The 23,661-nt window shown below is 39.8% G+C and overlaps 1 protein-coding gene across 2 annotated transcripts in view; it reads left to right on the top strand.

Annotated features, from left to right (window-relative positions):
* The window catches only part of SFMBT1 (Scm like with four mbt domains 1), a 72,186-nt gene that overhangs the window by 41,803 nt on the left and 6,722 nt on the right, over positions 1-23,661 (top strand). For both annotated transcript variants that reach the window (XM_053377604.1, XM_053377605.1), the window contains exons 3-15: positions 347-441; positions 7,686-7,926; positions 8,438-8,526; positions 10,104-10,350; positions 11,595-11,692; positions 13,081-13,182; positions 14,706-14,856; positions 15,354-15,436; positions 16,493-16,619; positions 16,996-17,109; positions 17,723-17,765; positions 19,561-19,625; positions 21,308-21,447. In XM_053377604.1, coding sequence (XP_053233579.1) covers positions 347-441; positions 7,686-7,926; positions 8,438-8,526; positions 10,104-10,350; positions 11,595-11,692; positions 13,081-13,182; positions 14,706-14,856; positions 15,354-15,436; positions 16,493-16,619; positions 16,996-17,109; positions 17,723-17,765; positions 19,561-19,625; positions 21,308-21,447 — 1,595 coding nt within the window. The remainder of the gene's footprint in view (positions 1-346; positions 442-7,685; positions 7,927-8,437; positions 8,527-10,103; positions 10,351-11,594; positions 11,693-13,080; positions 13,183-14,705; positions 14,857-15,353; positions 15,437-16,492; positions 16,620-16,995; positions 17,110-17,722; positions 17,766-19,560; positions 19,626-21,307; positions 21,448-23,661) is intronic.

Genomic DNA, 23,661 nt, shown 5'->3' with positions numbered 1-23,661 from the left:
TTCAGTAATTCACACTGGCTGCTAACATAAGTGGCTTGGATCAGGACAAGTGGCATCTGCAGCGTCAAATTTCTCACTGTACTTTGTACAATCTTAAGTAGTCTCCCACTCCCAGTATTCTGGAATTTGTTGACATCCTTTATCTCTGGTTGCATTATACATCAGAATATTTGCATAGTTTTATTAGGTTCCCTAAACCTGTATTAACAAACAAGGTGTCCATCTGGCTTTTTAATATACTCATTTAGTGTATTTCCAAAGCAACCCCTTCACAAGTAAGGAATTTAAAGTAGTAAACCGGTGTTTCTCCTAAAAGCTACTGTGTGTTTTTTCTGGCTTATTACAGATGCAGGATCAGGTGTGGAAGAAGCAGAATTCAATTGGGAGGAGTATTTGGAAGATACAGGAGCAACAGCAGCACCTCATGGCTCGTTTAAACACGTAAGTGAGCATCTGGTCAGCCTCTCCTCTCTTTTTTTATGCATTATTTGAGCTCTAATCCCCAGAGAGCCATAATGTGAAGAAGCTCTTTTGGTTTCGTATGCTTGAGCAATCAAAATGCAGCTGTTTAGGTTTTTGGCTCCTATATTTGGCCTTCTGAAATGTCTTCACAAGTCCCATTAGGGGGATATGGCATTAGTGGGGAGCTTCTGTCCTTTGCCTTACAAGGCAGCCCTTGTGTTTCAGTTGGTGCTAGAGATCAATGCAATAATGGCTAATGTTCATACTTTCAAAGAGAGTGGCCATTGATTCTTTGTCCTTCTGTGGTTTGGTGTGGAATAAGATCTCTTGCAGTTGGTACAAATGCCCTATACGGGCAACAGGTTGTATCCAGCGCTAGTCATTCTGTGCCACTTTCTTTGCTGGAATAAGAAACTAGTAGCTCCTTATATATGCAAATAACAGTGGTTGCAGTCGTACAGTCAAACCTCAGTTGTGGAAGCTCGTTCAGCTTCTGAAACATTCGACAACCGAGGCACAGCTTCCGATTGGTTTCAGGAGTTTCCTGCACCCCAGCAGAAGCTGCTTTGGACGTTCGGCTTCTGAAATACGTTCGAAAACTGGAGCATTTACTTCCGGTTTTTTGGCATTCGGGAGCTGAAACGTTCCAAAACGGAGGCATTCAGGATCCGAGGTTTGACTGTAGAAGCTATATTAGGCAACTTAACAAGTCGCCAGGTACAGGGTTATTTTACAAAAAGTTTAAAGATATTTTAGTTCCCCACCTGCATCACTTTTTTCAATGACACTCTGAACAGTGACTTGTTACCAGAGACATGGTTCTATTCTAAATCCTTAATCTGGCTTCAAACCAGTTGGCAATCTGCTGCTCTCTTTTGTCAAAAGAAGGCATAGCCATGTTATAGCTTCCCTCTTTGATGTGGTTCCACCTTGCTTCGACACTTGGGCAGTTCAGTAGAGCTTGTTCAACAGAATCAGAGAACCATTCACAAAGTTTAGGTATGGCTATTCTGGCAGTGTTGATTTGAGGCTACCCTTTCTGCTTTGTGCTATGGGCCCTCTTTGGCTGGAGAAGGATTTTGCTCGCCACCAGGAAGTGATCTGTGGCAATAAAAGTATAAGGTCATCCAAACATTTAAATACAGTGCAGGGTAAGGGACCTTAATATATATATTTTACTACACACTGATTACATTGATATAACCACAGCAATACCGCTAGTAGCCATGTAACCATTGCTTGCTGAATTAGAAGCATTTAAAATGGTGGCAGGACTTGAGTAAATTCTAAGAAATCAGAGTTTGAGTTTTCATTGAGCCCTGAAGCACCAAAACATTTGTTTTTAAATAATTAAATATCCCCAATATGCCATCATAATTTTAGAAATTTTGGCATCCAGAATATTAAAAACCTTAATAAACCTCTTTTTTCAAAATTTCGGCCCTATTTGGTATAAAATTACAAAATAGAGTGTTAGCCAGAATAAACTTTCATTGATGGATAGACTCCTAGCTAAAAGCTATGAAATGATGGTGACATATCTGATTCAATAATTACCCATTTGGATCATTCTGGAACAGCTCTGCCTATGGCAGAGAAAATTAAAATACTATATATTTCAATATAAGAAACCCTGGCTTAAAAGACCATTTTTATATACGGAGTCCTTGCATGGTGAATGTATAATCCCGAATATTCCCCTGTATTATGAGACACATCAGTTTAAACATCTGGTCCTATACATCAGTGATGATAACACTAAACAGTGGGTGTACTGAGAACAGTATGAGATAGACAGAATTCCCTTAAAGGTTCATCCATTTTCAAAAACTAAACTTAGGAACATATAGTGTATTAAAAACTGATTTATATCAACAGTTTTTAAAATCTTGTAGAGTAAGGTGACAGTATTAATGCCAGCATATTCCCCTATGATCCCTATGATTTATCATTTCCTTTTAATAATAAAGATATGTTTATGTTGGGTTGAAATAAATGACAGACGAGTAGCAAGTGTCATATGGGAGGCATCTCTCGAGCAAGTCTCGGGGAATCGCTTTTATTGAATATTACAGCATTGCCACATATGTGCTTATTGCTGATTGGTTAACACAAGTACAAAGCAAAGGTTGCATATAAGCATTGATCATGAATAGATTAAAGGGTGGGAAAGGGAACACAGAACTAGACAGGCATGAAAACCGCCTTATTAAATTATAACTAGTGATTGATATAGCAAGACTTAAACAATTATTAGTGATTGATATGACAAGACTTAAAAGGACATAACAATTACGTTCCGATAGATGTGGTCAGCTATGCATTAAGAACAGGTCAGGGTACGATGTTTTCATGAACTCAACGTGAACTGAACATTCTAGGGTGATGAGGGAATGTCTTAGTATTAGAACGGTTTGTGAAGAATCATGTGCAGAAGCAAAGCTTCCCATCATGCCACAGTCATGTGCAGAAGCAAAGCTTCCCTTCATCTCCCCCTTTCTTTTTTTATTTAAAGGTGATAATTGTAATAATTGTAAAAACTGTAATTATTTTTTCTTTCATTTAAAATATACCTTTATATATATTACTTCATTTCTCCTCTGTTTTCTGTATTCCCTAGTAAAATATTCTTGCTGTTATTTTGATTTTATAACATAAAAATGTATTATTTTTTTTTAGTTAAACGTTTTCTAAGGAGGTGGCGCGGGTGGCGCTGTGGGTTAAACCACAGAGCCTAGGACTTGCCAATCAGAAGGTTGGCAGTTCGAATCTCCACAATGGGGTGAGCTCCCATTGCTCAGTTCCTGCTCCTGCCAACCTAGCAGTTCAAAAGCACGTCAAAGTGCAAGTAGATAAAAAGGTACCGCTCCAGTGGGAAGGTAAACAGCGTTTCCGGGCGCTGCTCTGGTTCGCCAGAAGCGGCTTAGTCATGCTGGCCACATGACGCGGAAGCCGTACGCTGGCTCCCTTGGCCAATAAAGCAAGATGAGCACCGCAACCCCAGAGTTGGCCACGGCTGGACCTAATGGTCAGGGGTCCCTTTACCTTTAAGGAGGTATTTGGAGGAGAAACCTGATTGCTGCTGTTATTAACTGTTGCTTAGTAATTTTATTGTTGTTCTAATGGATTGTATTCTCAAATAAAATTTTAAAAAGCTAGTTCACGCCTTTGTGACTTTAGTCCATCCTCATCTAGTATGCCACTGTTTTCCTTTAGTGATCTTGCAAAGCTTCATTGTCCACAGTCGTTTCAACCCACCTAAGTTGGTTTGGCTGCTATAAAATTTATCAGATGTTTTTTATTGTAGCTTTTGGAAATTATAGGCGGCAAAAATGTTTGAGCAAAGTGCTGGATTTTGGGACAGCGCTTGGTTTGTTCCTACATCTCTAGGTGCTCTTGACTGGACAGTTTCAAAATGGGTAGTGGAAGAAGGAAGCAGCTTGTTGGGACAAAAGAGTCCCCATATTGGTCGGCACATACAATGGTACCTTGGTTGTCGAGCAGCTTGGCTCCCAAACAAATCGGCTCCCGAGCACTGCAAACCCAGAAGTTTTTCGGAAGCCGAGCATCTGGCACAGCTTCCAATTGAGTGCAGGAAGCTTCTGCAGCCAATCGGAAGCTGCACCTTGGTTTTCGTTCCGGGAGTCGAATAGAATTATGCTTGACAACCAAGGTACCACTGTGCATTTATCATATACTTTATGAATTTCTCATCATAGTCTGCAGTAAGCCATGTAGAGTTGCTGAGGCATCCATGCTCAGCAGAAGTAGTATATACTAGGGACAAGGCTTTTTTAAAGAAGCTGTTGAAACTCAAAGAAGTTTTGGAAATGGGTGTGGCCCCATGTCATCCCTGAAAGAAGGGCCTGCAGAAGAAACTAATAAATAAAGGGCTTTAGTCCTGTGGAAGATGGGAGTTGAAGAATGGGCAGAAAGCTAGAGGCAAGTATGCTGTGGTTGCCCAGCAATATAGAGCTTTGTTCTTGGCATGGCTTTTTTATTTTATTTTATTTATTTATTTTTACTTTACGTAGTAAATATTTAAATATATTTCACCTGGGAAGTATGCTGAAGTAGCTTCTGACTTCAGTTTCTGGCTGGGTTGCTGTTTTGTTTTGTTGTTTAAAAGTCCATCACAACTGCAGACTATCCAAGGGAGTCTTAAAAAAAAAATTAAAGTTGGCAAAGTTCAAGCTGGGATATCACTCGCAATTTTACTCAGCTAAACTGTTGCTTTACAGATTTAAAGCCTTTGCTGCTTCAAGGATTTAAGCCAAATTGGAACACTGTTTCTCCATGTTCACAAATTATTCAGTATCTATACCGGCACCTTTCTGCTTCATCCTTACAGAACTAAGGTTGCCCTCTTGTGGCTAAATCAGTGCCTTTTGTGAACCTGTGCAAACTACACTTGCCCTGTAATTAACCTGTGGCAGGCTTAACGTAATACCTTTGCAGTCTTCTATGCAACTGGGGTTGCAATTCTATTAGGGCTGTATTCTGAAGATATTTTTTCCCCTTAATCAATTTGCTTTTCCACTTGCTTAACAGTAAGCCAATAAGTTTAGTTTAATAAGCTACAGTACTGTGCATGTTCTGTGTGCTGGTGCATGTAGCTTGATTGCTTTTTTGCTCCCCCCTGGCATGAACAGACAAACAAACTGAGAGGGTGTGTGCTTAGTGTAATATCTGAACCTGGGATTGTAGTTTGTAGTTAGCAAGCCTTGATGTGCAAGGCAACAAGAAGTCGGATTAACAGTCATGGCTTGTTGAGAAAGACACCACGATCCTGAGCTCAGGTGCAAAATTAAGCTTCCTGGTGCAGAATTAAGCCTCTTCCCTCTAGGGGAGGAGTGAAATGGGAGTAACTATGCACAATATAGTTTATTAAGCACAGTTCTTCATTTACGATTACATGTGAACATGGTCACTATAAAGTAATATGCAGATAAATAAATAGCTACACACACAATTGTCTAAATCGCCACACTTTAAACCAGGAAGTTATTTTTAGTCTTATTCACATATGTCTTCTGGTCTGAAGCTTGCAACCATTAGAAGAAAGAGGTGTGCTTAATTAAATATTTTTAAATAGTTATAAATAGTTAAATAGTTATAAATCTATCAATTAATTATCAGTATTATAATTGCTGCAGTCACATCTACAGATTATATTTTGGATGCCGGCATTCCTAGACAGCTGGTCACCTGCAACTATTTTTTTCATAGTGAATGCCCTCACAAATAAAAAAGAACGAAATTAGTTCCCTTCACTCTTCATCCCACTGCAATCCTACCAGACTGCCATAAGAGGGTGCTGTTTGAGCATGAGTGACAAGTTTATAATAAGTACTGGATCTTGTTTCTAATCCACAAATATTCCAGCCGCAAATATTTGTACCAAATAAGATGTGAATCCTCTTTTGTGTGTGCTTGTAATTCTTTGTTTTTCTTTCTCTTGCTGTTGGTTGCTCCTACCATGTTTGCCACATAGATGTCCTCAGAAGAAAGGGATTCATTCTCTCTTTCCTTTCTTGCATTGTCGTGGGTGACATATTAGGAAACAGATCCTGCCTCAACTGCTTGATGCATCTCATGCCATGCTTGCAGGAAAGAAGGGGAGGGCAATATATGTTAGCAGGCACACTTCTTCTTTAACACAGTGTAAAATACAACAGTAGAATGGGTTTGAAGCTAACCTGATACATATGACATTTCATTTGCTTATCTAATGGAAAGGGACACCAGCTTCGGTTCTGTTTTGGAGAGAGGATTACATGCTGTTTTTACTCCTGATGCAAATAGTTATTTTATTGAACATGCTATCCTGTTAAGGATCAGTGCGTAGCAATTTTTCTTTCCTATACAGAGGAAAGTAGGATTTACAAGTGTAAAATTTTAATTCAAGTTGGGGGCGATTATGTGGTGGTATGTTGTACTGTGGCACACAGAGAAATAAAAATAGGATTTCGAAAAGGGGTTGTCTGGTAAGGAAAAGGAGGTTATAGTTTGTGCTGAGAAAGCATTGAAGTTTTTATGCCAAACTTAAAAGCGTCAGAAGTTTATATTCTATTACTGTTCTGTTATTTAACTCAGTAATGGAATCAGATTTAGTTAATAATGGCTTCCTTATTACACATATTGTATGCAAAGAGAAAGGTTTGAATGCTTGACACTGAAATGCATGGGAGAGCTTCTCTTTTCTTCCTACTCCCCCCCCCCCAAGAAATGAGATTAAAGTGCTGGAGCTGGTTATGTACATATGATTGGCCTTGTTAATGTCAGCTGAAAGTAACTCATGTGATATGATCATTTCAAATTAATTCACTTTGGCTTTAAGCAACATATTATCTGTTGCATGCTTATAAATCAAATTGTGTAATATGGTCTGCTATGCTATGTATTGTTTATTGGCTGTAGGTTTAAGGTGGGGTGTTGTTGTTTTTAACATTGTCCTGCTTTATTATAGGATATAAATTACTCTTCTCAGTCTCCTTTACTTTTTATGCAATGTCTAAACTCAAGGACTGATAGGTTTTCATCATAAGCTGCAGGCTTGAATTTTCCGCACAATTTTCCGCATCACAGTTGCCTTCTAAGTCACCAGTTATGTTTGTCATCTAACCTTAATCGCCTTTCTCTTGGGAAAGGTTTGAAACTCCTTATTTCTGATGTTCCTTCCTAATCCACATTTGTTTGGTTTTGTCTTGAGAAGCAGATTCCTTTGTTACCAATCCTTAGTAACAGCTTTCTATCCATTTTATACAATTTTCACTTGGTCACCAGATTCCTAAAAAGCTTTTTCTGCATCCTTATTGGTCTGTTAAATTTAATCTGTTCTCCTGAGTTTGGATAGCACACGATGGATATTTTAGAATTATTATTTTTCATTGCCCACCCATGTCATTGGTGTTTTCTAGCTGTGTTAGCTTACCTTTGGGTGTTCAGATAAAATCTTCTGAAATAAGTTAATGTTACTTCTGCTTTGCCATTTATCATTGTGTCCAGATCTTGTGGCCAATTTTTCCCAAGGTACCCCATTGTCAGTTGGTTCTTCATTGACCAAAAGCAAATCCAAAAAAAGTTTGTTCCTTGGTTTCTACATCATTGTGTTTTTTTAAAAAAAGGTTGTTCCAGATCCATGCAAAATGTTTTTAAAATTAAGTGATCAAATTGCAACCATGGAGCCATGCATTGATGTGTTGCTTGCTCTCTCTTTTTAGGTGGACACTAGTCTGCAAAATGGCTTTGCACCAGGCATGAAACTAGAGGTTGCTGTCAAACCTGGCCCTGATACATACTGGATTGCTACAATCATTACCACTTGTGGGCCATTACTGCTATTGCGATATGATGGGTATGGAGAGGACAGGAAGGCAGACTTTTGGTTTGACATCATGACAGCTGACTTGCATCCAATTGGGTGGTGTGAGCAGAACAAGAAGACTCTCAAAGTGCCTGAAGGTAACAGTCCACCATGGGGAGAAGAATGTTTCAATAAAGTAAGCCTCCTACAGGTGATATATATTGCAGGAGACAAAGCCCTGTTTTAAGATTTTTGCATAATCTTCTGTGCTCAGCTGTCCATAAACTTCTACTAAGAATCGCTTTGTGTCAATTACACCTGCAAGCACTATTATCACTTGGCTGAAACAGTTGTAGATAAATCTGTTTTTCACTTGGCTATTTGTTAATGTACCTTTTGGACCCATTCATATTTGTAATGACTATCTGCCTCTGTGCTTGTGATAGTTCAATTCCTCTGCTTGACCTCTAGGAAAATGATGGTTGAGATCACACACAAAGATGTTACTAACTTCACGTTCTGCTGCTGAGCAATGCAAAAGTTGCAAATCTTCTTAGGATTGGACATGGGGCCTGCTGTTGACTTTCCCCAGCATAACTATAACTCTATGCTACGTTATTATAAGATAGGAAGAGTAAATACTGAACAACATTTTTTTTTCCCTTTTAGGCATCAAAGATAAAATTTCTAACCAGGAGGAATTCCTTCAGCAGACTCTGAAAGGAGCATGCAGTGCTCCTGCCACTCTTCTAGAAGGTGTAAGTGTGCACATGGATCGGCAGCAATAAAAATACTTTGCTCTTATTACGTCTTAAACCAATACCTATTAAAGCCCTTTATGTTAGACTTTCCGGCTACAATAGTCTTCTGGTACAACTTCATTTTTCCCTTTACCAAAGTGAATGTTCTGACAGCTGAGGATTCACGTTTAAAAGGGCACAATAAAATGTAAACATATAATTTAAGCAGCAATCCTAACCATGTCTTCTCAGAACTAAATTCAGTTAAATTCAATGGGACATGGCCCTTCTTAGAATATACTTTAATGATTTTTTATTTATTTTTTAAAAAACAAGACTACACACTTTCAAAATGGTAATTTTCCTCCGGTGAAGGTCTTTTGATGTAGCCGACTTATTTTGCTTTCTTGCTTTTATGTAAAAGAAAAACATTTTGTTCTGGTAGAAACTGGAAAAGTTTCCCCCCATGCTTCCAAAGATAGCCAGAGATCAAATGTCAAGGAAACAACTGTCTGATTTTTAGAAGACATCTGAAGGCAGTCCTGTTTAGGGAGGTTTTTAATGTTTGATGTTTTATCGTGTTTTTAATATTATGTTGGGAGCCACCCAGAGTGGCTGGGGAAACCCAACCAGATGGTTGGGGTATAAATAAATTACTATTATTATTTATTTATTAGTGATTATGTGGGCTAATTAGTGAATTCAGATTCCATTACTAGGTTTTCTTATACTTTTTTTTTTGCTGTTTTGGGAAGCTAATCTTTCAGCAAAGCAGCCTAGCAGTGGTATCTAGTGAAATAATACAAGTATTAAAACATAATAATTTGTTTAAAACACAAGACACTCAGCTACCCCCTGGAAGAGAGGAAACTGGTGAAACACCAATGAGTTCCAGTTCAAAAAGGTACATGCTTAAAGAGAAGGTTGATAACCCAGATAGCCAACCATTCTACCTATAACCACCAACATGATTTCAAGGTCTGAATGGGAAGGATGGTAGGAAATGGCAGATTGCTTGTCCTTCCACAGTAATCACAAACCTGGCAGAGGGTACACCTGTGTCATAGGCACTAGCATCACAAAGACAGAAGGCTGAGAAAGTAGATCTGACTGTATGGATAGAGTGCATAACAATATATTTATAGAGAGTCAATATGGCAGAGGTGGGCTTCCTAAAACAAATGCAACCAATAGTATTCGCTAATCTTTCCCTTATAAATAAAGATGTGTAAGCATTTTTAAAGGAAACAGTAGGTCATTTTTCCCAGCCCCAAATTGTTTTTGAAATCGCTTGATAAGAAAGCATGAAGACAAATGCTGGTTCCTACTCCCTATATGAATTACAAATTACCATGATCTTAGCCTATCAAGATTTTAAGTGGAAGTTGCAGTGCCGTGAATAGGAAATAGGACTACATTTCCACATCCTGCCAGAATTCCTGATAACTCATTAGTTGACCCAACAGTATTCATAGTTGATGTCTGTGTATAACTCAGCATAAGCAATGAAGATGGATATTTTGTCTTGATAGCTTTTCAAGGCAGGTGACTGGATAGCTTACCATTTATCTTCCTTTTTCCACTTTCTTCCGCAGCTCCATCGAGGAAATAATCCCTTGGATCTCATTGCTCCTGGTTCAAGACTAGAATGTCAGCACTTGAATGATTCTCTAGGAGCTTGGATAGTCAATGTTTTGGAAAATGTTGGTGGAAGGCTCAAACTACGTTATGAAGGACTCGGAGATTTAGATCAGTATGACCTTTGGATGTTCTATTTGGATCCCTTTCTCCATCCAGTGGGCTGGGCAACCCAACAAGGATACATCCTTGAACCTCCACTAGGTATAAAACTGCACTTTCAGTTTAGAGTGCAAGGTTTGAAGAAGAAAAGCTTTTGGTGTTTTGACACACACACATACATATAGCGGTTCCTCGGTTTTCGAACGTAATCCGTTCCGGAAGACCGTTTGAAAACCGGAAACTCAATACGGAAGTCTCAAAACATATGGAAAACTCAAACAGGAAGCCTCCTCAGAAGTTTGACTTCCAAGGGGCATTCGGAAACAGAAGCATTTACTTCCAGATTTTCGGCGTTTGAAAACCGAAACGTTCATCCTCCAAGATGCTCAAAAACTGAGGTGTACACACACACACACACACACACACACTCTTGTACTTGCTTTTGGAATTGCCAACAAGACTCATCTGCTCAGAGCAGCTATTTTAAAAGAATAGAAAAACACGTAAATTTCCCTAAATTGTACCCCTGTCTCTTGTTTGGGGTATATTGACAAGACCAAACAGAATCTCTGGGATTTGGCATTTGCTAGTATGCTATGCTACACAGAGCTATACAATAAGGAAAAATAGGCACAGGAAAAAGAGAGAATGCATGCATACATGAATTTGTCTTTGTCTTCCCTTGCGCTTGTTTTCATTAGCCTCGAACAGTATTCTGTGGTCTCAATTTAAGGAACTTTCAGTCTAGTCAGAAATCATACTGTGTCTCCGCCAACATCAAATGAATAGCATGGGACTGTTCCAAACCTGGAGGTTTTGCATTTTCTTCTTAAAGTTTATCTGAGCTGCAGACACAATTGCCATGAAAACAGGCAAATTGCTCTAGATACATAGAGTCTGGTAGTTCTTTTGTTGTCTGTGAATAAACTTGGAGCAATACACATGCTCTGCTCTGCTCACACTCTGGGCACGGAGATGCACTTAGGCCCGCAACCCAAGGGCACACATAAATAGTGCAACTGGAGATAAGTTTAAGGATTCCTTATCAGCAATTTGCCCTCCCCTCCAACTCCATCTCCAAACTGCTTATGTAAAAAAGCAATTAAAAGATTTTGCATAAGAACTATTAAAAGGAAGTCTCAGTGGAAAATGCAAGCATGCATTGCGGGCAATTTAAAAACCATTCAATGTAGGGCTCATAGGGAGCGTTCAAGGGGGAGGGGAAATGGCACCCTCTCTGTAACTTTTGAGTTGATTTTCAGATCGTTGACTTAGTTGTGTAGTGTAATGGACTCATTTTTAAAAAGTGTGGCATTTTAACTCAGACTACCATTCTTTTATTGAAGCTGTTAGACATTTGAAGACTGAAGCAGAATGGCAGGATATCCTAGAAAAAATAAAAGAGGAGGAAGAAGAATCTTTGGTTCCCACTGATCTATTTAAGGTACAAGCACTGGAATTTGCTATCGGATCACTACACCCGGCCTGAGTGCTTTTAACAAATGGTATGGTTAAATATAAAGACCTAGATGCAGAGTTCACATCAGTTGAGCTCCACCCACAAAACGCTCCTGCTGGAGGAAAGCAGGGAAGGATGGTGATTTTCAGAGTCATTTGTTGTGCGCCCGCTGAGAAGCTGTTCTGGGTGGTTGGGGCATAGCTGTCAACTTTTCCCTTTTCTTGCGAGGAATCCTATTCGGAATAAGGGAATTTCGCTTAAAAAAAGGGAAATGTTGACAGCTATGGGTTGGGGTCCCTTTTGGAATAGTATGGGAGGAGGCAAGGGAAGTGGGAATCAGTGAAAATCACCACCTTTCCTCCATCAGGAGGCTCCATTGGGTTTTGGTTCCTTCTGTTGCGCAAGCTGCATGAAGTTCTTTGCACATTGGGTCTTATAGGCTGAGGTAAACGAGCACCTGAAATATACATGACATATTAAAATCAAATAAAATGGGTACAGTGTTGACTCCTTCAGCTACAGACACAAAACTCCAAACCAAATAAGAGTTTTGCAACACTTTCTTAAAGGTGTTTTGACTTTGCCATGTTTTTCAGAGGCACCACACTCCATAACTGTGGAGAGAGGTAGTACCACTGCATGCTCTTTATGTCTTAACTTGGTTTCTAGGTGGCACAGTACAGATGACACTCTAGGTTGGTCTTAGTTTGCTAGGTCAAAGGGGAAAAGGAAGTCTATGATTTGGTCCTTTGACTAGAAGGCAGTATATAGAGCTAATGCTGATTCTGTGGTATATTTTCCCATTAACCTACGTTTGCCTTAAGTGACCTCCCACATTTTCGAAAACATCATAAATTGCAGGCCTCTCAGAAATAAGATTATCCCAACCAAGCAAAGTTACGGTTGATTGCCTGTGACATTATACTTATTTTATTCTGTGCTAGAGATTAGTTCATTTTGTTCAATTTCAAGTGACAAGAGTTTCCTGGACTGGGTTTTTGTTTTTACATTAAATGGCCTCTCTGCAAACCAGGAGAGTTTTCTAAATGCCTTCATTATGCTGCAGATTAGAAATTCCTGGGTGAAAAGTATTATGTCAAATCCCAGTCTCGCTGAACTGAAAATGTAATGTCCATTTTAGTAAGAGAGCAATTGCTGCCAACTTTCATTTGCTGGCTTCCTGTAAGTGAAATAACTTCTGAAATGCCAGGATGAACTAGTGTGATTCTTGTTGAAATATTTAAGGATAAGGTTATGTCGTCTCTTGTGCTAGTGGAAGATACCAAGCAGCTCTTCTACTTTGAAGAATTTTCTGTTTCAATGATACAAAGGACCTCAATGATAATTTAAAATTTTTGTGTTGTCATTTTTAGGACAAACCTGTTGTTGGAATTCATTCGTTCTCTGTCAACATGAAGTTAGAAGCTGTTGATCCCAAAGCTCCTTTCGTCATCTCGCCAGCCACAGTTACAAAGGTACCCAATTATATTCTGAAGTTCTCTGGCTCCAAGATGTAACATTTTAAACATACTTTATTTTTTCGTCTTCCCATTTGGCATCGGCAAGGTAACTTTCTGGTCCTGTTTGCTTTAATATAATTTTGTCTACACTCAGTGCTCTTAGGAAATAAAGGCATGTTTCCTTGAGTTCCTTAATGAGGTCCCCACTTTTGGGTCTTCTATTCTTTCATGATTTATTGCAATGAATGACCCATATGCAGTACTCGCCATAAATTAAATATGTCCATAGGCAATCCCCCTTGGTTTTTTTGTTGTAAAAGTAACTTTCTTTTCAGTTCAGAACTCTTACAAGTCTAGGTGTCATGACAATGTCTGGTATAGATGCACAATTTTTGTCATTTTCTCAGCAGTAAACTGTCAGAACAGCTATAAGTTCTGTCAACAGTATCAACCTTTCTTTTTCTGCCTACCCAGCATTCCCTTTACCTTACATGCTTTACGTTTCTATATCTTACTCCTTCTAACATGGCTCATCAGAATTTTCACATAAAATAGCTTATCTGTTTGAGAAATTCAGATGGCATTCTCACAGTCCCATTCTTGTCTAGGTACATTTTTCTCCACCTTCTAATCAACTACACATTTAACACAGTCCCTCTGCTGCCCACAATCTAATCAACTTCAGCAGCTCATTATTGTATTTATCTTGTTTAATTACAGTTCATATGAGTCATCCTTGTCATGGGATGAGTCCTTGGAATTATAGGATCAAGTGTACTTTTCCACCTTCTTAATTTTACTTTATATGGCTAGAGCAGGGGGAATTCCTTGTTTTAATCAGCCCGTTTTTATTTATTTATTTATTCTAGTTCTATAAAACAGTGTTAATTTCTGTTTATTAAACTTTCTTGGTGTCTGCATGATTTGACTTTTCCATACATAATCCAGTTCAAATTCTTGATTTTTCTGACTTTATTTCTTGAGAGGCCTAAGATCTCCTGTTGCCCTTTTTGTCTTGCTTCTGTTTGTCCTGAGCGTGTTCCCACTTCACTATATCCTCCTTTTAAAACGCTTCAAGGTTCTGATCATGTTTGAGGTACTTTACAAGCATGAGGTTCCGCATGCTCAAAGAGCTTTTCAGGGTTTTATTTCTCCCATTCCTCATGACAGATTACTTTTGAAACTGACATGACTTTCAAAAGTAGTGTGTAGTATTTCATGTGGGCGGGCGGGCTGTTCAAAGAAAACTAGTTAACTCCCCATTGAGCATGCTCAGTCCTTGGGCACATTGAACACGGCTCTGTATCCTAGCCAATAAATAACAAAGAATTGTATCCAACTAGGTCCTCCTCAGAGTAGACCTGATGAAATTAATTAATGAACCTTAATTAGTCATGGTCATTCATTCCAATGTGTCTGCTCTTAATAAGACTAACATTTGATTCAACCCACTATTAGCAGTAGGACAGTGACTCAGAAAGTTTTATATGTTAGTAAAGTGAACTTGGTTTCAAAGTCATTCCTTTGTCTTTTTGCAGGTGTTTAATAATAAATACTTTTTGGTAGAAATAGATGATTTGCGACCAGAATATACCACAAGCCGGTCTTACGTCTGTCATGTCAACAGTCCTGGTATTTTCCCTGTGCAATGGAGTCTAAAAAATGGCTTGCATCTCAGCCCTCCACCAGGTGTGTAGCCTATGCAGTCTATTTGCATGCTCTCATATGAGCAGTTGAACTCGAAGCATTATACTTTTATCTCTGAAAACACTTCTATTCCGCGTATTGCAGAGACTGGGACAATTTAACAGCAAGATTTCTTATAATGACTATAAAAGTGATGTGGGAAAGACATTGGGCCTAGGCTTTTCAAGTAGTGTGAAAAGCCTAGCTTGAGAATGTGAAGGCATTTGTGTGTCCTCAGGAACTACTCATATCATTCTCAAACTTACTTAAGCCAGTATGGGATAGACAAATGTTGAACAAGGAGTAGAGAGATCCTGGCATAAATCCCACACAACTATGATGCTCTTTTGGCAGGCTGTCTCTCAGTTTAACTTACCTAAGAGGGTGGCTGTGAGGATAAAATGGAGGAGAGGATCATGGCTACTACGCTGACCTCTTTGTAGGAAGGATAAGATAAAAATGCATTAATAAATAAGAGTCATTTGTTTGCTCATTCATAGGTTATCCTGGGCAAGACTTTGACTGGGCAGATTATCTCAAGCAGTGTGGAGCAGAGGCTGCTCCCCAAAGCTGTTTTCCCTCGGTAAGCATTCACAATATAATGTGTTTATTCAACGGTGAATATTTTACTTAGTTTGTAAAGCTTGTTAACCACACCACATAGTGGAAAAAAGAATTAAAGTACTGGTGTTTTGAGGGCAAAGCGTCCCAAAATAGTCTAAAGAGATGTTTAATATTCAACTTATTCTGCAAGAATTGATGGTATCTCAAGGCTTGGAAGTCGAACAATGGCATTATGCATCTTAGGACACAAACAGGATATGAAGTGTTTGAAGTGCAGGTGAGGGTTCACCTGATGAAATGTTTCTGGGAGGTGGGCTGAATTCAGCCCCTAGAATATCGGGGAGATGGCTCAACTAGTATCCTTCTCCCCGAAATCTAGTCTTTGAGGTTCTGGGATTCTTACTGCTTTTCTTACTGCACACATGGGAAGCACTTTGGTGGGGAGGGTAAGTGAATTTTGCTTTCTGACAGCAAGCCCTTCAAGCCATGTGGTATTTTGTTCTAGAGAGTCATCAGCCTATTGGAGCAATTTTGGGGTAAGGGACGTTGGGAAGCCTGGTGCATGCATGGAACATTTCATGCAGCCTTTTGGATCCTCCCTCAAGGTATGGGAGAGTAAACCATGTAGGTTCCCACTTTAGTTTGAAGTGGCACAGCTCAGACACAAGTTTACCACCTTGTTGGCTCTTTGTGTGAATTAATTTATTCTTTGTGCAGGAAGTAGGTTTCTTATTTTGTGTATGATTATCTCCACTATTGCAGTTTAATTTTGATCTTGAGTATTACAAGATGTGGACTTGAAGCAAAGTCTCTTGCATGTTCTACTGTAAATTCAATTATTTTTTCTTCTTTTAATACTTTTTTTGAGTGCCAGGTTGAAATTCCCTTGGTAATCTACAAGAAACTGCTTGCTGATTATTGTTTTGAACTTACCATTTAAATCCCTGGTGATTCCCTTCAATGGTCTGTGTTTAATTTGTTCTGAATGTTTTTCCTGTTTGGTATATGAATTGGGTGCCCTTAAAATTGCATGTTCCACCTAAGTGTTTCTTCCTTCTTTTTCCTTCTTTTTTAGCTGACTTCTGACCATGGCTTTAAGGAGAACATGAAACTTGAGGCAGTAAACTCACAAGATCCTGAAGAAATTTGTGTAGCTACTGTTACAAAGGTGAAGGATTCCTATATCTGGCTACAGCTGGAAAGTAAGTTATATTTTGAAAGGTAGATGTTTTGAATTTTGTTCGCCTTCCCCATGTAGCATGTTAATGCCACTTCCTTATCTGAACATTATAAATCTTTACCAGCACACAGTCTTACTCCTAAAAATGGCTCTGAAAACAGCTGTTCCAGCCCATGGTTTTGTTTTATTTTTTTGCAACTCATGATAAAACCCTTATAGGCAACAATCAAAGGCTTGTTTCCTGACAGATTCCTTTTTTGAGGGCCTGTCATGCTACTTATGTCTGATTCAAATGTGCAGGTACACAGATATGTATTATAGCAAGTGTTGTGTTCTGTTACGAGTCCAGTTGCAACAACCATTGATTTGGGCTATGTGTTCCATTTGTCTCTTAACAGGTTCTAAAATGCCAGTCCCTGAATGCATAGTGAGTGTGGAATCTATGAATATATTTCCAGTAGGCTGGTGCGAAACAAATGGATATCAGCTTAGACCTCCTCGCAGGGCAGTAGGTATGACTAATACAATTACTATACTACAAAATGGAGTGGAATGTATTGCAGAATTGATTGTTGTACTTCAGAGAACTAGGGTATATATGCATTTCTTACATAACAATGGTAAAACAATCGCTCTGTAGCTCTATCAAACAGCACAAGAGCAAGTCCCTAGAGAGGAAGGACTGTGGAAGGTTTTAAGACATTTTTAATTAATACTTTGAGAATCTAGAACTCACTAGAACTTAGTAGCAAGGCAACCTTTTGGGGATACTTGGAGCAGCAGTAGATGGGCAATGTGCAAGCCCTTGCATGTAGATTTAGAGTACCCTTCAAGTTGGAGAAATGCATGTTTGTAAGCTTAGGAAACTGAAAAGCCTGTGTGTTTGCACTTGAAAGTTCAGGGATTTTCCCATGTTTGGTTCTTTGCTCATCTCTTCATGTTTCACAAGAAAGTTGGGTCTCAATTCCCCAGGCGGTGATGAAACATGACTATTATCTGTAGCCTGACTATGTAAATGTTGAAATTCTGCTTACAGAAGATTATAAAATAAAAAGTGTGTGTTATCATTGGAAAACTTTTTTAATGATACACTGGTTATTCATTGACTTTCACCTTGGCTTACAGTGAACAAGGAAAGGAAAATTGCAGTGGTCCAACCAGAGAAACCGTAAGCATTGAACTTATTTCACATTGCTAGCAATGGACTGTTTTTTGAGAAGCTTGAATGCAGTTAACTAGAGCTCACTTACTTAGTAGTTGGAAATATTATGCATATTTGTGGCGCTGTCATGCTACGATACTCTCTGGATATACCATAACTACTTTTCTTCTAAATCAGCTGCCTCTTTCTGAACTGTTCTCAGGTCACATTGGAAGTGTGCACTTTTCCATTAGTTAGGACAGCTCTGAGTATTACTTTTTAAAATTCACCCTCACGTCCCTTTCATAAGTGCTGCTTGAAAGGTTGTTACTTAATTCTTTTTCACTTTAGGTCCCCAAATGTTCCACAAGTCATGTAGGTGGTTAGCCTCACAAATCTGCATTTGGATTGCAATAGCTGAAAATGAACTCTGTTAGAAAAGTAGATGGAAGTCCAGCTAATTCAGAAGAAATAATTCCATACTTTGCTTGATACACTGCAGTTCTGTGGAAGTGACCTGCCATCAGGTGGATCTTCCTGTCATATAATAGTTGGATTGAGATGTTAATATCTATACCAGGGGTAGTCAACCTTTTTATACCTACCGCCCACTAATGCATCTTTCTTGATGGTAAAATGCTCGATGGAAGGAGGATTCAGCTTGTGCCGTAGAACCCCCTACCACCCACCTAGAAACCTGAAACACCCACTAGTGGGCGGTAGGGACCAGGTAGACAACACCTGATCTATACTATAGACACAGCAGATGCTATAGATGTTATGCTATAGAGTCTATAGCACAAACACACTCTGGGGTAGTCCCTTAAGCAAGTTCTCTGTCCTCCAGTTCTTGGAAGCCATTGCCAGCTTTGCTTTCCATCTTCTGGTGCATTTTTCTCACACGCATGCAACATGTCGGACAGGGTGGGAGGGATATTGCTCCCTTTTCACTTGGCATTATTTCACCTGACATGTTGCTGCTGTTCTTTAGCAGTGCTTCCATCTCTGGCCACCCTGTTGGTTTTATAGAGTTGGGGGACCTTTTTCAGCAGCCTGGGGGCCACATTCACTAGTGGGCAACCTTCCAAGGACCATATGCCAGTGGTGGGTAAGGCCAGGAATGTGACTCTTATTTTTGTACAGCCGCACAAAAATCAGAGGTCTCTGCACATTTATCTCTCTATCTGGGTAAGAAAGGGACACTATTCCAGTTCAAGGATACATTCCAACTAGCAGAGCGTGTGCATCAGGGTCTGTGATGTGGGAGTCATGGGTTATAGGAAATCCTGAGGATCAAAGGCCTGAGAATCCCCACCCCTTTTACACACAGTTAATACATTAGTTTAAAAACTCCTGTTCTTTAACTCACTTGGCGGGTCCCATGTTGTAGTAGTTGTCATTTGTTATGCCACCTATGTGCATACTGCTTTATAAAGAACAGATATGACCTGCCCTGGGAGGTTTACAGTCTAAAATAGACAGAGGGAAACAATGGCTGCAGGGCTGGGCAGGGGAAGAATATGTTATTTTTTCCCCAGTTTTGTGTGCTTTGATTTAATTATAATAGGGCTTGGGCACTAAGGAGGGAATGAGGGAAGGGCAATTCCAGAGGGGGCAAGAGGAGAGAAGCGGGGGAAGGGAGACAATGAATATGAAACCTTTGCTAGAGGCACAAGTCCCTTCTACTGTAGAAACAAAAACAAAAGCCCAAACGGGATGAGGAGCTCAAGAGCCCAAATAATGAATAATGCCATCTCTCTCTCTCTCTCTCTCTCTCTCTCTCTCTCTCTCTCTCTCTCGCTTTGCTCTCTTCCTTGGTCAGAATATTATCCTCAAGAACTGTCCATGAGGGACTAAAGAGCCAGGAACTGAACTCCGCTGATACCGGTAAGAAAGAAGTGTCTTTGTGTCTGTAGTAGTTGGAGAATGAGGCTAAATGCCATGGTGTGTACATGTCATGTTTCCCTCACGGGCTTAGCTTTCTAGAACTATCCTGCTGGGGTGAGGCTCTTCCTCACAAACACTTCCTACTTTTCCTTTGAACTTTTATCCGTTCTGCAGTGAGTTTCCATGTTCTGCTTTGCAGGGAACTCAGGCAACTCAATAGACAAAAGGCCATTTGACAGTAGAATTCCATATGTGCCAGATGGTGAAATCTAATCATTTGTTAAACTGTTGAATGGATGAATGTTGAATAAGTGCATCTGCTGCTGAACAAATCAGTTTATACTCTCTAAAATCTTACTGCATGACTTGCAATGCAACAAAATGCGTGTTTGAGGTGCTACCTAATGTCAGCTTTGCAGAAGTGGCTGCTGCTCATTCTGGGATTTAATTGGTTTTTAAATGGAGAGATGTTATGTCAATACAATACAATCTCTATATGTGCCAATTATAAACCCCTGGAATTAGGGCTTTAAGAGAAAGCGGCTCTTAGTCCAAACATAGCTGGAATGAAATGACTATTGGTATATTGATATCTTTAACCATCTTGCATCACGGAGGATACTAACTTATTTTGCACGCTAAAGCAAATAACCATAAACTTTGCTTCAGCGTTAACACATAATAAATTGTATCCCAAAAAAGTCTGCATAACAGGATGGCAGAAGTTGACTTTCCCTGTCTCTGCTCCCCCAGCAGCTTCTCAAAGGGGTCCTCTGAGGGGACCCCAATCACACTGCAGAATGGGATAAACTAGAACAGAGTTGGGGCAGGGAGGAGCCCAGAAAATCAGGTATTGGCAGTGGCCACAAGCCCTTGCTTTCTGTTTGATTGGGCTTTGTGACACTGTGACATAGCTGATTCTGGCCCAGTTTTTTGTGATTTAGCTCCAAACCTGTGTGTGCTCTTCAAAGGGGTTTTGTGCTAGCGGAAAGGCCCTTGTGCAGATGAGCTCCCTGAATTTTGGGCAAGTTCCCTCATCCCTCAGGTCCAGCTTTGGGTGAGTTGCAGGAGGCTATCAAAAATAAATGTGCATGTATGTGAAACTCTGGATTGTATCCAGAGTTTTGTGTGTGTGGTTCCGCTGGTGCATTGGGACTTCTCTTTCCCTCTCCTCTGCCCAGGCTCTTCCAGAAAACATCTACACCAGAGGGTCCTTCAAGTCCCCTCCCCCGAGTTGATTTTACAGGCACACAGAGATCAGAGGGGACAGGAGAGGGAGAGCAGTTGCATGCATGGAAGTGTGTTGCACCAGAGGAGCTGCAGTGTTGGATGGGGCCCTGTATTTATTGGTTTAATTTCTATAGTTTAAATATTTCTAAATGCTAGCTCAGTGGTACCTTGGTTCTCGAACTTAATCTGTTCCGGGAGTCCGTTCGACTCCCGAAACCGTTTGAAAACCAAGGCGCAGCTTCTGATTGGCTGCAGGAGCTTCCTGCACTCCAACAGAAGCCACATCGAACGTTCAGCTTCTGAAAAAGGTTTGTAAACCAGAACACTTCTGGGTTTGCGGAGTTCCGGAGCCGATTTGTTCGGCAACTAAGCCGTCCGGGAACCAAGGTTCCACTGTATTTAGAGCACATGTTTGCACAGAGTGTTCTGATTATTATTCTTATTTTTTCTAGTTGTAACCAATGGTAAATACTGCTGTCCAAAGATCTACTTTAATCATCGCTGCTTCTCAGGGCCATATCTTAACAAAGGTAGAATTGCAGAACTGCCACAGTCTGTGGGACCAGGAAACTGTGTCCTTGTTCTTAAAGAGGTAAGGGCATCTGGAAAACATGGCTATATACTTGTGGCACAATTTCTCTGTCAAAGCACACCTTTTGTATCATTGTAGGCTAGGAATACATTAATGCAGCATTCAACGTAAGTATGGAAAAGTGTAGACCTATAAAATAATGTATTAGGTTGGAAAGTTGAAGTCATAATCAGGATATTGGTGGGTTTGGCAGCATTAAGTCGCACACAGCATAATTCTCAATCACTAAAACATGAAATAATGACCCGTGCTGTGGGGAAGACTTGTCTGAACCAGATTTCTCAATCTGCATTTCATGAAACAAATTCAGCTATAGAGTAGCAAGATGGTTTCTTCTGTGTCATAGGGATGGTGGTGTGATCAGCTTGTATTGTTGCATGGTATGCCAGAGGCTTCCTGGTAAGTTTGGAAAGCACAGTTTTGTCTAGGGTAATCTGGAACCCATGGGACATGGCGGTATATTCTGGTGAATCAAGAGTCCAGTTCTGCAAGGAGAAGTCCATACTCACCATAAAAAACTGGCTGCAAACAAGTTTCTGCCCCTTCCAGCTAGCTGGAGGGCATTACTCTGATTTTTCAGCTATCAAAGAACACTGTAGTTCTTTTATAAGGGGCCCATTCACATTAGCAAGACAGGTGAAACTCATAATGGTATAAACCTCTGCAAAAGGACATATACATACTAACTTCTTCCGATTGTAAGGCAGTACCAGATAGAACAACAGAAATATAAGCCATTCTTATAGGGTGTAGAGTTTGTTTTTTACTCATGGTTCTTCCCAGTCTAATTCAGGGGTTGTCAACCTGGTCCCTACCACTCACTAGTGGGCGTTTCAGGATTCTAGGTGGGCGGTAGGGGGTTCTACGGCACAAGCTGAATCCTCCTTCCATCGAGCACTGGTGGACGGTAAGGAAATTTGACCATCAAGAAAGATGCATTAGTGGGCGGTAGGTATAAAAAGGTTGACTACCCCGGTCTAATTCATTGTGTTTTACTTTTTTTAAGCTATTTGTTTTTAATGTATTATGTTCCCTGCCTTGAGTGCATTTTTGAAGTGGAAAGGCAAGAATGGACATCCAGTGACAAATGAAAAGGCTTTAGGGCAAATTAGATATCTGTAGAGCTCTGTATTTTTTGTTGTATTACAGAAATGCCTAAGTGGCATTATGGAGAAGAGAATATACACCTGTCACTAAGCAGCAGTAGAAACTGTCCACGACAGAATATTAGAGTTGATGAGTCAGTCATTTGATCTGTTGTGACAAATCTATAGTCCTTTGAGAACATTCTAGATTATAGGAGTTGCCTCTGGGGGTCTCTGCTGCATGTTAAACGCCATGGGTTATTCTTCATAGCGGCAGCTTTGTCAGATACTGTGCAGTATCCATGGTCTAGCAATGCAAAATCCTTTTTGTATGAGTTTTTTTAATAAGGGTGGTTCACTATTCTGGGTTATTTCCTCATTAAATTGATGTATGTTTCTTACATGGCTGTCTTACTTCTCGGAATAAATTGAATGGGGCAATTATCACTCAGCATTTTCCCCCAGATATTTGAATGCAAGGATAAATATTTACTTTGAAAGCAAGTTGGCTCAAAGCTCGTTATCAAACCTCTTGTATTTGATCAAAATCTGGCTCATTTTTAATGTATCCTTGGGCATTTATTTCAAAAGAGACCACCCCATAAACGTGTTAAACCTGATACTGGCATTTTTGTTTCCTCCAGTGCCTGCTTTTTAGCTCATTGTTCCACTTTGTTTAGCCATTGTGATAAACCTTCCTAGCATTCCTCTTTACCTCCTTTCTGTAGTAAATATTCCCTCCTGAATGGAATGCTGTGAAATCTTATTCCATTCTCCCTTTGTTTGGTACATTAGTGGTGTCTCTTTTGCCATTCTCCATCTATCCTTCCTTAAGAATCCTATTTCTTGACAGGGAGCTGGAGGGAGAAAATGAATAATCTCAGAAATGAAGTCTGGGGGGGGGGGAGTATTCTCCAAATTTTTGGCATACCTTTATAAAATAAAGTAGCAACATTTGCTAGATAACAGTACTTTACCCTGAACAACATTGAGGGAAATGTGGAAAGACAGTTAGGCTATACTGAACATTGAATTGGGAATCCTAGGCAGTCAGATAAATCCTTACTTGTTGTCTGTTTTTGGTTCACAGGTACTGTCCTTTCTAAACATATTATGCTGATACATTTTA

The sequence above is a fragment of the Podarcis raffonei genome, chromosome 2 (genome assembly GCF_027172205.1).
Source record: "Podarcis raffonei isolate rPodRaf1 chromosome 2, rPodRaf1.pri, whole genome shotgun sequence".
Taxonomy (NCBI): Eukaryota; Metazoa; Chordata; class Lepidosauria; order Squamata; family Lacertidae; genus Podarcis; species Podarcis raffonei.
This window is presented reverse-complemented; position numbering and strand designations above follow the sequence as displayed.